The following is a 15,805-nucleotide window of genomic DNA, read 5'->3' on the forward strand; positions in this document are numbered from 1 at the left end:
GGAGGAGAAGAAACAGTCGGAAACTGACAAGCCGTTGCAGTCATACAGCCGGGAAACATGCTTTTGAAGGTGAATTTTCTTGTCTCACATAAGATTCTGATGATTAGCGTGATTTGGCTGGAAGTAATGCTGCTTATAGCTCAGCAGGTATCATCTTCCAACAACATCATCCTCTCCGACAGTTTGGGTTTCAAACGTGTATTTTTCCGTCGCATGAAAGGGCAGATGAACTCCAACAGACTTACAGAATTGTTTGTGTTTTTTTTCACAGAATAGTTTTCTGTCATTTCAATAACCCCCCTGGGGAGAGGGTGTAGGAGTGTCTCTGTAACCACATAATTGGGGTACTCTGTTGCCGTTCAGCAGCTCCATGGTTAAACCAGCGTGCTACTGAAGTGTCACATTCAAATCAAATCAAATTGTATTTGTCACATACACATGGTTAGCAGATGTTAATGTGAGTGTAGAGGAATGCTTGTGCTTCTAGTTCCGACATTGCAGTAATAACCAACAAGTAATCTAACCTAACAATTCCACAACTACTACCTTATACACACAAGTGTAAAGGAATGAATAAGAATATGTACATAAAATATATATGAATGAGTGATGGTATAGTACGGCATAGGCAAGATGTAGTGGATGGTATAGAGTACAGTATATACATATGAGATGAGTAATGTACAGTCACAATCTGAAATTGTACTTCTCAAACTTATATCTCAAACTTATATTTCAAAGTCTTCACTCATTTACATTTTGTACCTGATGTATTTATTCGTCCCCCCCCCTCATTGCTTAATGGTAGTGTTCCATATTGGATGGGTAGCCTTGGAAGGTCAGTGGTTTATACACCAGTAGTTATATAACTGCTTTGTGTTGTAGCCTCTCCTTGCTGTACTGTGCCTCATTTTCAACACATTTGCATAAGCAGTATAAGTGGCTGTTTGGTCAAAGAAGCGTGCAGCAAAATATGACTTCCCAAACATGTTTGCATGCTCACACACGGTCACGCACAGATGCACAAACACACAGGCAGAGGCACACACACACACACACGCCTTCATCTCAACACACAAACCCGCACACACCTACCACACGTCTCTCACTTTTTCATGCATATATATTGTGTGTTGCCGCATTCTCATATGTGTTTGCGTATCTCGGTGTTCTCTGCATGCCGAGTGTCATGGTTTCCATAGTGATTGTATCACTGGAGCCTCAGCTCAGGTGTGTCACGTCATCCACTTGGACAGCGTGGCGGAGCGTTGAGATGATTTGGGTGCTTCCTGTTTGGGGTTTCAGGCTGGGTTTCTGTGCATCACTTTGTGACATCGGCTGATGTAAAAAGGGCTTCACAAACACATTGGATTGGTTGATAATAACAGGAATAATCAGACGCCAATCTCTGTCTCAAAATATCAATATTTTTGGTCGATAGCTTGTGTCGGTTATCAAATCATCCTGGAACAGTGTTTGATAATACAATCTGAAAGATATTGGTTGTCTTATCAATGGTGTCCAATGCCTCATTAATAATAGAACTATCTATTCATGTTAATTCTGTTTTTAGATTGAGAAAATATCAATGTGAATAGCCTAGTCCTCACTGAATGCTACACCAACCACGTGACAGGTAAGAAGTGTATTTTAGTAGATAATTCATTACAGAACATAGTGGAGGTGTTCTAAGGTATTCTGTAGTATTAGACCTGAAAGAGACCACATTCTATTTTCCTCTGTATTTCCTCCTCTGCCATCTCTATGGGAATAGGAGCTCATTAACCATAATGTGTATCATGCGTTCTACCTTCTGAGATTTTAATGAGGCATTCTTGTGTCTCTAACAAGGCCTTCTCAAAGAAACGCTGCGCATTCCTGCTTAATGACGTATTAGCTGTGCTCCGTGGTTAGAAAACACAGCCCTCTCCTCTAGTCTGATACACACACTAACAACGCTACTATCTTGTCAGCTGGCCTCGAAAATTAGAGCATTGGAATGATCAAACACGGGCTGTATGTGTTGTTAGGGATTCCAACAGAGGTGTGTGTGTGTGCAGAGTATTCACACACACACACTCACACACACACTCAGGTGTTTGTCTTAATGAGCAGGGCTTATCTGTTGTGTGTGTGTGTGTGTGTGTGTGTGTGTGTGTGTGTGTGTGTGTGTGTGTGTGTGTGTGTGTGTGTGTGTGTGTGTGTGTGTGTGTGTGTGTGTGTGTGTGTGTGTGTGTGTGTGTGTGTGTGTGTGTGTGTGTGTGTGTGAATACTCTGCACACACACTCAGGTGTTGGTCTTAACGAGCAGGGCTGTTCTCTAGGCATGCTCTGCTTTAATGGAGCTGAATAGATGAAGGGTCTTCAGCATGTATTGACTTTAATCAACACCACTTGTATTACTGCATATTTGCAGTATTTACAAAAGTAATACCGTTTACTACATGACAATAGCCTGTACTGTAGTTATCGCCTATTTTGATTTACAGTAAAACTCTTCTAAGGCAATCAAATATAATCAAATGTGTGTGTCTGCGATCGTGTGTCAGATTTGCAGTGTTCCTATGAGGACTTAAACCATGCTGTTCTGAGCAGGCCAGCCAGACACACGGGATTGAGAGCTCAGCGCTCTGTCTCAACAGCCAATCAGCTCGCAGGGGCATAAGCCAGGCCCACTGCACATCTGTATGATGATGTCATTGGCCACTGCAGACAGGTCTGTTTGCATGACAGCTGATCGGCCAGGCTTAGTAACCCCAGGCTCCCATGATCCTTCTGTATGTCCTCACTCTTGCACAGCTCAGCCCAGTACAGCATAGCACTGTACAGTACACCGTGCAGAGCACAGTGCTGCTATCACGGTCACACTAGGAAACAATGTTAGACCAGCGAGCCAATTGTCCATCAAAACACCTTTCTTGCAGACAGGTGTGACTCAAACTGACAAAGCAGTTCAAGTCACACTAACTGGCCTTTATCCCAGGGTAAGAGTGTGTCATTCACCCTGAAACTGAGCACACAGTCAAATGGATCCACTCCTGTAATTTGTACCCATAAAAATGTTTTGGATTCTAGTCATTTTAATGTTTAGAATTTCCTTGGGTGTCATCGTTATATGTCTGTCTTCCTGATGCTTCTCCTTTGTAGAAAGGACTGATGTTCATGACTATATGGATGGAAATTAGCAAGCACCGTAAAGAAGCCCCAAAACAACTGTTGATAATGACAGAGACAGATCGCTTCCTAGATGTTACGTACATTACAATTACATATGGACGGAATTAAAGCATGACAACAGTGACTGAGGAGAGACAGACAGACAGACAGACAGACAGACAGACAGACAGACAGACAGACAGACAGACAGACAGACAGACAGACACATCTGGCTGGTTGTGTTTATGTGGTGGTGAGCGGCTCAGCATGCTTGAGGACACAGCCCAGACGTACAGACTTCTCCTCCCCTATCGCCCCTGGGAGCTATACCACTGTGTGCAAATGCTCAGGCACAGGCTCATTATCCAATCAGAGCTCTGGATACTAGGCCCCATCTGCCTTGTCTGTGCCCAGCTCTGCCCTGGCATCTCTCTGCGTAGGGGGTAGAGGACGTGGAGCATCAGTTCCACTTCCCAGCATTCAGGTCTCTATGGATGGAAACAAAAGGGGAGAGAGGAGAATTAGGTAACGTTTAAAACCCTTGTCTTTTGCTCGTTTCCATTTCCATGACTTTAACTTGATGGCTGCAGCAGCTTCAGCACGATGTCATCGGTTCTTATTAGAGCAGAGGCCCTGGGGAATCAGACGGTGGCTAAGACACGGTAGTCTCTCGATTAATGCTCATTTCCACAGGCATTTCACAGCTCTGAGGACCAGAGCCTTACCACACGCTCCCGTAATTACCAGAATCCTATTATTATTCGCCCAGTCTGAGCCGCCTACTGATACAGAATCTCATTTTGAAGAGGGTTATTATGCAATTAAGGTCAAGACCAAAAGGATATTTCTGGTCCCCGGCTTGCCGTGTAGCAAACTATGAATGGTTTGGAGTGCTTCCAGTGATGGGGTCAGAAACATATCAAATATTGGCCTAACACTGTTGAACTGTAGTTCATAGGATCTGATGTAGCGCTGGTAGCACTAAAGGAAAAGCTGTAGTATAAAGAGCATATGCTTTGATACCCTCGGCGTCATATCCCACTAGCATGGGTCTATGCTCAACTGAATCAAGGTCACCCACAAAGTCTGCTATGTTTTTCACCGTTATTTAGTTAAGAGCCAAATACATTAGCTGAGTTAGTCAAACAAGTACATCTGAATTTTAAGTGTTCTTTTAAGAGTAAATTGTTGCAATGCGTTACGCATAAATATTCACTTTTAATAAGCCTACCAAGACATTCTAATAGGATGTCCGCATTGGGTTTAAAGGGATACTTCGGGATTTTGGCAATGAAGTGGTTTTACATTCGAGCAGATTCCTATAGATTTCCAGTCATTGTGCTAACGCCATTTAGCATTGGCTTGCGAGCTACTGCTAACTTCCTTCATACTGGACACAAGAGAAATACAAATAGTATCCACTAGTCTGACTCTGGGAAAGCAGATAAAGGGCCTCATTGCCAAAATCCCGTAGTATCCCTTTAAACAAGAAAGAAATAAGTCTTAAATGTTTTATTGAATAAAGTCCTGTAAATGGACTATTGGTACCTTGACCATGGAATTGGATTACATAATTCAACAATGGCAGTTTGTACTCTCCCAGAGAGAGGAGCCAGTCGATGGGAGGAAATTGGATGAGGCCAGACCAGGCCATCCCCCTCATAGGAAGTCTATGCAACTAAATGTCCTCCACTTTATAAAATGGTAGATAAAAGCTTCTCTTGGTCAATGCTGCATTCATCTTAAATGAATGAAACGGTTCTCTTTTTATAGAGAACTCAGGGAGTAGGGAAAAATCAATATGGAAGATATTGAAGATTTCTGGAAATGGATTTTGAGCAAGTGGTCTGGTTGAGGGAATTGGTTCAAGGCAGACCACGTGTAATACTACATACTGCGGTTTTATAACCTTTGATTACACATCCTCTAATGAAAAGTAGATGTAGAGGAAAGACCTTTCTATGTGTGACTACTCGGTTGGACCTTTAGTCCCACATAACGTCCCTTGAACATCTTACTCTCCCTCTCTCTCCTTCTCTCTCTCCCCCTCCCGCTCTCTCTCTCTATCCCTCTATCTCTCCTTCTCACTCTCTTTTTCCCTCCTTCTATTTATCCTTCTGTAAGGATCTCTCTTAGGGAGATCTGCCTGACTCAGGCCAGAGCTGAAAGGTGCTGTGCTATGTGCTCTGTGATGGAGGTGCTGTGCTATGTGCTCTGTGCTGGAGGTGCTGTGCTATGTGCTCTGTGCTGGAGGTGATGTGCTCTGTGCTGGAGGTGCTGTGCTCTGCTCTGTGCTGGAGGTGCTGTGCTATGTGCTCTGTGCTGGAGGTGATGTGCTCTGTGTTGGAGGTGCTGTGCTATGTGCTCTGTGCTGGAGGTGCTGTGCTCTGTGCTGGAGGTGCTGTGCTATGTGCTCTGTGCTGGAGGTGCTGTGCTCTGTGCTGGAGGTGCTCTGTGCTGGAGGTGCTGCTAGCTGGTCCCCAGTGAAGTCATTACTGCACACTGCTCCTGCCTGCCAAGATCCGCACACTCACACCTTACAATGAATGAGGGCGTTGCCTACAGTATAATCAAATCAAAGTTTATTGGTCATGTACACAGATTTTCAGATGTTATAGCATTTGTAAATGTATTTGGAATGCATACATTTGTATGGAAACAAATGATATGGACAATTTTGTATATTTCAAGTATTTCGGTATGGGATATGGAAGCTGTATCCTACTGTACAGTACATGTAATAAACTGTAGCATAAACACTGTACACATTTAGTACAAATCGAGAGCTGGTAATAACGGAAATGACTGAGTACACACACTATCTAGCACATCAATAGTCCACACATCATGGACACTGATGCTCCTCTCTTTTCTGGAGAGAAAACGAATACCTTAGGAATGCGATCATTCCTCACAGTAACATAGTGAGGGAGAGAGAGGTTCCTTCCCCTGTAAACGCGCTAGGAGGGAGGTGATTATCGTGGCAAACAGATGGACTGGTCCGAGGCACTATCAGAATTGTGCTGTGCGACGAGCGCAAGGCAATCATGGACCCCGTTATATTACACCGACTTTTTCTCAGCCGGCCAATCGATAACACATCCTGCATTGTAGAGAGCAGCGTCCACTGCGCCTCTGATCGGTTGTGAAGAAACTGGAGAGAGAGGGGTCTCATCTTTCGATTGCGACCGTTGCGCGTTGCCTTGCCTGAACCCTCTCGGATGTGGGTGTGCGGTGCCGAGAGTGCTGCCACCACGAGACCTCGGTCGGGACAGGTTTGAAGTTATCATTTGCAGCACCCAGATGTGTGCAAGCACATGTTTTGATATTCTGAATAGGCTACATCGGTTTTTAAAATCACTGACCACTTTTGGATTGCTTCGAAGGAAATATGATTTTCTCAGATATGAGCACCGGGACCAACTCCCCGAAGGTGCACCCGCCGAACGGGACAAGATATTACACATTCCAGGCAAGTACCTTTACTATTCCTCCGAATGTTGACATGCCAGTAAATGCGACCATGCGATGGGCGTTGGTTCAATATGGGGTTTGATTGTCGATATTTACGTTTTTCTCGAAACGAATGTGATGTGTTTATTGGCTGACCATTGCTCTATTTAAAGGACATTCGCTATGTTTAGGCTACATTGATTTCTTGGGCGCTTTTGGAGCACTGCTTGTATTTTATAGTGCTAAAGGTATTGTTATGATTGTCAAATTAGCATATCACATGGTTTAAAGGTATTGGGATATTATTTGTTTCAAATTCGGTGAGTAATTAGAAACCAACCCTATGTGCGCATGGGCACGGTTTGCTCAACGTTATACTACCCATAATACTTTTTTATTGTAAGTTGCTTTAAATCGTTTTTCCACTTGCCTTGGGATGTATTTTATGCATTTAGGAAGTCAAAGTGGTGGAGTAGTATACTGGGTGAGCTTTATGGGGTTTTGTAATGTGTTGAATAAGAGGTGAAAAGGCGTCACCCGCAGGCACGTGTGTGCGTTCAAGCGACAACAGTTAAAATTCCTCTGGGGATGTGCGTTACCACAGAGTCACTTAGACGGCGATCATAATATTAGGACACATCCCTGCTTCCTCCTCTCATCCCATGAGATGACATGGACAGAAAAGAGCAGGTCTGAACTATCCAATCAGACTCCAGTCCTACAGATTTACACGTGCATGCTTCCCACATACTTTGTGTAATGTCATGGGAAGATAGTCTACTGTGTTATTCCCTTCATTAAATAAATAACCTGAGATTTGAGCTCTGGCGCACTATTGAATCCAGCGATAGTTCCATTTTGCTCCATGTATAATTGAATGAAATTATTAATATCCTCGCTCTATATGTAATATTTGCATAGTATTCTGATATACTCTCTCAGTTCTCGACTTTTAAAATAAGATATACCCTAGTATACTATCAAAATTGAATAGAAAACTCTTCATATTGACTATTACAATAGGGAGTAAATTCACCGGGGAAGCCATTCCAGAAAAGGCCATATTATGTGTTGTGATAGTTGCGTTGTTTGCCCTATAACCTGTTAGTTTATATGCCTTGACACCGTAATATATAGGCCTGAGGCCGAGACAATAAGAAGACACAGTGGCAGAATAAATTCAACCACACATTTGTTTCATTACAAAACCGGAGAGCAACATCTGTCACGTGAAGTCAACAAAACATATTGCATGTAACAAACAATTGTATTATGAGAGTGTTATAATGTATTTATTTTATTAGTGTTTGTGTAGTAATTGCCAAGTGCAACATGGACACATGCTGGGAGCAACACTAGCGGTCCATGCTCCACTAGGGAGACCGGTTAGGATAGGGATTAGACTTTTTGGGGGTAAATGTATTTTGTTCATAGCTTTTTTGTTTTTGTGGTAGAGGTATTGGAGGACAACTGAAGGTATGACTTACAGTTAGTATGAATACGTGTGTACAAATGATGGATAAGTGTATCAAAATGATGGTAAGGACAAGGATCAGTATCTTAAAATGTAACCCATCATGGTGATCTGTGAATTAAGTATAGCCAGATGTAATTTCAATGGTTTGGCTGATAATAACAAAATAAGATTGTTTTTTACATGGCTTAAGGAGAAGGATTGCCATATTTATTGTCTTCAGGAAACTCATTCAATATCTTCTGATGAAGTGATCTGGGATAAAGAATGGTATGGTAAAATGTATTTCAGCATGGGTTAAGAAATTCAAATGGTGTGTCACGATCGTCTTGCTGTGAGAGATTGGACCAAGGCGCAGCGTGTGCAAAATACATCTTCTTTATTTAAAGAAGAGAGAAAACAAACAAGAAACGAACAACTAACACGAACTAACAAAATAACAAAACTGACGACTGTGAAGCTATAAAGACAGATAGTGCTGACACAAACACTACACATAGACAATTTCCCACAAACAGCTAAAGCCTATGGCTGCCTTAAATATGGCTCCCAATCAGAGACAACAATAACCAGCTGTCTCTGATTGAGAACCAATTCAGGCAACCATAGACTTTCCTAGACACCTACACTGAACACTAACCCATCTACTCTATTTAACCCCCTAAACCATACAACACCCTAGACAATACAAAAACACACAAACTTCCCCATGTCACACCCTGACCTAACTAAAATAATAATGAAAACAAAGATAACTAAGGCCAGGTTGTGACATGGTGTTATGATCCTACTCAAAAATAATTTGGATCTTGAGGTACAATCAATTAAAATAGATCCTTAACAAAGATGGATTGCCTTGAATATATTACTTGATGACAAACAGTTATGGCTCATAAATCTATATGGACCAAATAATGATGATTCAAACTTCTTTGGAAATATTTACAATAATCTAATTAGTCACCAAAATTGAAATAACTCTTATTATAATGATAGGGGACTACAACACAGTTTTAAGTACATCAACACACTGTAAAGGCTGTCATACTACCAACTATCACCCTTTGGGGCTCAAAGTGATTAGGAATATTATGGACCTGTTGGAACTGGCCAATATATGGAGGCTTAAACCTTGTGTAGTCTTAACATTCTGTATACTCCCCTTGTCCTAAGGGTCAAAAAACATCCGTCTTCACTAAACCCCTAAAATAAAGCAGCTTAATTGAATTTTAAACCCCAAATATATTTTGCATGAAGAAACAACCTGTCATTCATCACAAACTTTGTGAATATCTGGGTTTTCCCTCTTCACAATGTAGAAAGACTGCATTTAATCAGTGGACACCAATTATTTTCTTTACTAAAGGTGATTATTATTATTATTATTGCTTAAGGTACTGCATACGTGTAAACATACATTTTTTAGCAAGAGATAGCACTTGTGTAGCCTAAGAAAGTAACAGAAATGTGCAGAAAGTCATTTTTAATGCATTTTATTGAAGGGAAACAATAACCGTCTTGAACTTTTTGGCAACATAGTGATATATTCTTATATACTGTACAATGAGGAATTAAACCACAAAATACTAGTATTCTCCCATTTTTTAACCATTGCCCCCACCCACAAGGTGTATAAACAACAACAATAACACAATAATAAAATAAGATAATAGATACAAAACAAAAAATGTGAAGAACATAAATCAATCAACTCTAATTCGCACATGTAGGACAATATGCAAGTGTGTGTGCATGGACGTTGCAGATGTATTTCTCACATGTGCAGCACATAGTATTTGTTTTACAGTCCTTCTCTGGGGGGCAGAATTGGCATCTCCTCCTCTTGCCTGCCCAGCTGCAGCCTCAGGTGGATCAGGACAAGATTCAGCTCCCTGAACAGCTTTCACAAGCGCTGCAGAGGCTGCTGTGCGGGGGAGGTGCTCCCTTCTTTGAATGTCTGCGATTACAAAAGCCTTTCCCAGCTGCTCCAGGAACACCCTCCTCTTGTTCTGCTTATCAGGCATCCAGGTAGGGTTGATCTTGTCCCATATCACGAAGGCATTGTATGAGGGCACGTCAATGATGTTATGGAAGATGACCAGGGGCCAGCGGGCAGTCATCCTCCTGCAGCTGTAAGTTCCAATCACCTTGTCCAGATTGTCCACGCCTCCTTTATTGTAGTTGTAGTCCAGGATTATGGCTGGCTCCCTGTCCTCACAATCACTGATCTCAATCATTTTGTGCAGTCTGCTCAGGATGACCACATTCTTTTTCCTCTTTGGGAGGTAAGAAACTAGAGTGTTGGTGGAGGTGAAGGCAAACTTTGATGAGAAGGCCTTTCTCCCCCTTGTTGCGAGGAGTGCAGGGGGGACCTCAGGCTTGTTCATTCTAACTGTGCCAACCATGGTGATCTTCCTCTTCAGAAGTTGCTGGCTGAGTTCAATCAGTAGCACACTTAAACTCAATTTTTCATTGTGATGAAAAAATATTTAAAAAAATTCTCTGCTGTTGAACATAGTGGCAGGTCATTTTTTACCCTTAAGACAACACCAGGGTTAAAAACCCAGATCTAGTAAGATATACTTGGAAGAGTCTAAATCAAGCTAGTCAGATTGACTACTTTCTGGTATCCTTTTCTATGGTGAAAAAAGTATGTGTTGAGGACTGAATGCGATCAGACCATCAGCCTATAGCCCTCCATTTAACTATGACAATCTTTCCATGAGGACGGGAATATTGGAAATTAGATCCGTTTGTTGACAGACAGTACATTTTTTAAGAAATCTAAGGAGGGTCTAACATATTTTTTTCTTGCATAATACAGGTCCAGCAGATCCACTTATCATACAGGATGCCTTTAAGTGCGTCTTTAGAGATCATTCAATCACATTTTCATACCAAAAACAACAAATAGATTGGGTCAACAGAGAAAAGACTTACAGCAGAAATAGAACATTACACATCATTGGTGTTGATAAATGTTCTACAGAAGTTCTGAATAGTTTAGATGCAAAACAAAAGGAGTTTGAGGAATTTATTCACCTCCAAAAAGAACCTTCAGAAAATAGTTAGAAATGATGGATCCATTGTCTCACCAAAGGACATTTTGAATGAAGAAGCAAAATAATGTTATTTTTAATTTAGTTTCAAGTTCCTTGAACTTCACTAATGAAATGTGTCTTAATTATTCATATATAAATGTTAACTGTCTGACACACAAAAATAAACATTGATTACTCAGTAGCGCCCCCAGTATAAAGACCCAGTCTCACAAAAAAATTGGAGGCCCCTCACCAGTCAATGTTGCGACGCAAAAATATTGGCAAAATGTATCGCTCATAGATGTTACGTTCCTGACCTATTTCTGTTAGTTTGTTGTATGTGTTAGTTGGTCAGGACGTGAGTTTGGGTGGGCATTCTATGTTTTATGTTTCTATGTTGGTTTAGGGTTGCCTGGTATGGCTCTTAATTAGAGGCAGGTGTTTGGCGTTCCTCTAATTGAGAGTCATATTTAGGTAGGTTGTTTCACAGTGTTCGTTGTGGGTGGTTGTCTCCTGTGTCAGTGTTTGTCGCACCATACGGGACTGTTCGGTTTGTTTTTGTACATCGTCATTTTGTGTAGTCTATTTTCCCTGTTTGTGCGTTCTTCGTGTTTAATGTAAGTTCGTCGTCCAGGTCTGTCTACTCCGTTTGTTGTTTTTGTTAGTTTATAGTCAAGTTCGTGTTTTCTGTAAATAAATATGTCAACTCAAGACGCTGCATTTTGGTTTAATCCCTGTTCCTCCTCTTCGGATGAGGAGGAGGAAAACCGTTACAGAACTACCCACCGATCCAGAACCAAGCAGCATGAGTTCGAGCAGCGGCCAAGAAATCAGGACTCATGGATTTGGGAGGAAGTATTGGAGGGAAAAGGTCCTTGGGCGCACATTGGGGAATATCGCCGCGCTCGTGAGGAGATGGAAGCAGCGCGAGCCCAGGAGCGATGGTGAGGAGGCAGCAAAGAGACGTGGCTGGAGACCGGAGAATCAAGCCCAAAACCGGCGTTATGAGGGGACGCGTCTAGCACGGAAGCCCGAAAAGCCCGTGAGTACTACCCAAAAATTTCTTGGGGGGGGGGCTAAGAGGTAGTGGGCCAAGGGCAGGTAAGAGACCTGCGCCCCCTTCCCAGGCTAACCGTGGAGAGCGGGAGTACGGGCAGACGCCGTGTTACGCAGTAAAGCGCACGGTGTCTCCTGTACGTGTGCATAGCCCAGTGCGGGTTATTCCACCTCCCCGCACTGGTAGGGCTAGATTGGGCATTGAGCCAAATGTCATGAAGCCGGCCCTACATATCTTGCCACCAGTACGTCTCCTTGGGCCGGCTTATATGGCACCAGCCTTACGCATGGTGTCCCCGGTTCGCCTACATAGCCCGGTGCGGGTTATTCCACCTCCCCGCACTGGTCAGGCGACGGGGAGCATTCAGCCAGGTAAGGTTGGGAAGGCTCAGTGTTCAAGGGAGCCAATACGCCTGCACGGTCCGGTATTTCCGGCGCTACCTCCCCGCCCCAGCCCAGTACCACCAGTGCCTACACCACGCACCAGGCTTCCAGTGCGTTTCCAGAGCCCTGTTCCTCCTCCACGCACTCTCTCTATGGTGCGTGTCTCCAGTCCGGTGCCTCCAGTTCCGGCACCACGCACTAAGCCACCTGTGCGTCTCCAGAGCCCTGTACACACTGTTCCTTCTCCCCGTACTCGTCCTGATGTGCGTGCACTCAGCCCGGTGCCACCAGTGCCGGTACCACGCACCAGGCATATAGTACGCTTTGAGAGTCCAGTGTGCCCTGTCCCTGCTCCCCGCACTAGGCTTGAAGTGCGTGTCTCCAGTCCGGTGCCTCCAGTTCCGGCACCACGCACCAGGCCTACAGTGCGTCTCAGCCGGCCAGAGTCTGCCGTCTGCCCAACGGCGCCTGAACTGTCCGTCTGCCATGAGCCTACAGAGCCTTCCGCCAGACAGGAGCAGTCAAAGCCTTCCGCCAGACAGGATCAGTCTGAGCCATCCGTCTCCTCAGCGCCGTCTGAGCCATCCGTCTCCTCAGCGCCATCTGAGCCATCCGTCTCCTCAGCGCCATCTGAGCCATCCGTCTCCGCAGCGCCATCTGAGCCATCCGTCTCCCCAGCGCCATATGAGCCATCCGTCTCCCCAGCGCCGTCTGAGCCATCCGTCTGTCCCGAGCCATTAGAGCCGCCCATCTGTCCCGAGCCGTCAGAGCCGTTAGTCAGTCAGGAGCCGCTAGAGCCGTTCGTCAGTCAGGATCTGCCAGAGCCGCCAACCAGACAGGATCTGCCAGAGCCGCCAACCAGACAGGATCTGCCAGAGCCGCCAACCAGACAGGATCTGCCAGAGCCGCCAACCAGACAGGATCTGCCAGAGCCGCCAACCAGACAGGATCTGCCAGAGCCGTCAGTGAGCCATGAGCGTCCAGAGCCGTCAGTGAGCCATGAGCGTCCAGAGCCGTCAGCCAGCCATGAGCGTCCAGAACCGTCAGCCAGCCATGAGCGTCCAGAGCCGTCAGCCAGCCATGAGCGTCCAGAGCCGTCAGCCAGCCATGAGCGTCCAGAGCCGTCAGCCAGCCATGAGCGTCCAGAGCCGTCAGCCAGCCATGAGCGTCCAGAGTCGTCAGCCAGCCATGAGCGTCCAGAGTCGTCAGCCAGTCATGAGCTGTCCCTCAGCCCAGAGCGGCTATTTATCCAGAACTGCCCCTCAGTCCAGAGCTGTCTCTCTGTCCGGAGCTGCCTTTCAGTCCGGAGTTGCCCCTCTATCCTGAGCTACCTCTCTATCCTGAGCTACCTCTCTATCCTGAGCTACCTCTCTATCCTGAGCTATCCCTCTGTCCTGAGCTATCCCTCTGTCCTGAGCTATCCCTCTGTCCTGAGCTATCCCTCTGTCCTGAGCTATCCCTCTGTCCTGAGCTATCCCTCTGTCCTGAGCTATCCCTCTGTCCTGAGCTATCCCTCTATCCCGGTGCTGCCCCTTGTGTCGATGTTACCCAAAAGATTTAGTGGGTGTAATATGAGGGTGGTCATTTGTAGGGGGAGATGTAAGCTGGGATTGACTATGGTGGGGTGGGGACCTCGCCCTGAGCCTGAGCCACCACCGTGGTCAGATGCCCACCCAGACCCTCCCCTAGACTTTGTGTTGGTGCGCCCGGAGTTCGCACCTTATGGGGGGGGGGGTTATGTCACGTTCCTGACCTATTTCTGTTAGTTTGTTGTATGTGTTAGTTGGTCAGGACGTGAGTTTAGGTGGGCATTCTATGTTTTCTGTTTCTATGTTGGTTTAGGGTTCACAGTGTTCGTTGTGGGTGGTTGTCTCCTGTGTCAGTGTTTGTCGCACCATACGGGACTGTTCGGTTTGTTTTTGTACATCGTCATTTTGTGTAGTCTATTTTCCCTGTTCGTGCGTTCTTCGTGTTTAATGTAAGTTCGTCGTCCAGGTCTGTCTACTCCGTTTGTTGTTTTGGTAGTTATAGTGAAGTTCGTGTTTTTTTCGTCTTGTCTTTAAATAAATTATGTTTTCACAAACCGCTGCGCCTTGGTTCCATCACTACTCCTCCTTTTCGGTTGAAGAGGAGGAGGATGACCGTTACAATAGAATTAAACAATTCTTACAGGATATTATTAATCATGATCAGACAGGATTCTTAGAAGGCAGATATAATGGAGAAAACATTACACAATTATTATATTGTAAATAATTGAAAACTATGAGAATGCAAGGAAACCAGGCATAATCTTTATAGCTGATTTTTCAAAAGCCTTCGATAAAGTACGGCTAGAAGTTATTTTCAAGTGCCTGGATTATTTCAACTTTGGAGAATCTCTTGTAAATTTGATAAATGGCATTGAGGAGTATACCACCTCAGTCATCGGCTTCATCAATAAGTGCATCGACAACGCAGAGTTCCTCTGTCCAGTGTCTGTGTTCTATTGCCAATCTTAATATTTTATTTTTATTGGCCAGTCTGAGATATTACTTTTTTTTGCAACTCTGCCTAGAAGGCCAGCATCCCGGAGTCGCCTCTTCACTGTTGACGTTGAGACTGGTGTTTTGCGGGTACTATTTAATGAAGCTGCCAGTTGAGGACTTATGAGGTGTCTGTTTCTCAAACTAGACACTCTAATGTACTTGTCCTCTTGTTCAGTTGTGCACCGGGGCCTCCCAATCCTCTTTCTTTCTGGTTAGAGCAAGTTTGCTCTGTTATGTGAAGGGCGTAGTACACAGCGTTGTACGAGATTTTCAGTTTCTTGGCAATTTCTCGCATGGAATAGCCTTCATTTCTCAGAACAAGACTAGACTGATGAGTTCCAGAAGAAAGTTATTTGTTTCTGGCCAATTTAAACCTGTAATCAAACCCACAAATGCTGATGCTCCAGATACTCAACTAGTCTAAAGAAGGCCAGTTTTATTGCTTCTTTAATCAGCACAATCGTTTTCAGCTATGCTAACATAATTTAATTGCAAAAGGGTTTTCTAATGATCAATTAGCCTTTTAAAATGATTCACTTGGATTAGCTAACACAACGTGCCATTGGAACACAGGAGTGATGGTTGCTGATAATGAGCCTCTGTACACCTATGTAGATATTCCATAAAACATTTGATGTTTCCAGCTACAATAGTCATTTACAACATGAACAATGTCTACACTGTATTTCTGATAAATTTTATGTTATTTTAATG

General features: G+C 44.2%; 1 protein-coding gene across 23 annotated transcripts in view; it reads left to right on the forward strand.

Moving 5' to 3' along the window:
- The window catches only part of LOC129838266 (liprin-alpha-2-like), a 277,919-nt gene that overhangs the window by 96,196 nt on the left and 165,918 nt on the right, over positions 1–15,805 (forward strand). The window contains exon 1 of one of the 23 annotated variants that reach the window (XM_055905108.1): positions 5,999–6,627. The exons of 20 other annotated variants lie outside the window; for them this stretch is intronic. In XM_055905108.1, the coding sequence (XP_055761083.1) occupies positions 6,547–6,627 (81 nt within the window). In that variant the 5' untranslated portion in view covers positions 5,999–6,546. Of the gene's footprint in view, positions 1–5,998; positions 6,628–15,805 lie in introns of those variants that run through there. 2 more of the 23 variants (XM_055905109.1, XM_055905116.1) reach the window with 2 other exon arrangements.

Source organism: Salvelinus fontinalis, chromosome 39 (genome assembly GCF_029448725.1).
Source record: "Salvelinus fontinalis isolate EN_2023a chromosome 39, ASM2944872v1, whole genome shotgun sequence".
In the NCBI taxonomy this organism is placed as follows: domain Eukaryota; kingdom Metazoa; phylum Chordata; class Actinopteri; order Salmoniformes; family Salmonidae; genus Salvelinus; species Salvelinus fontinalis.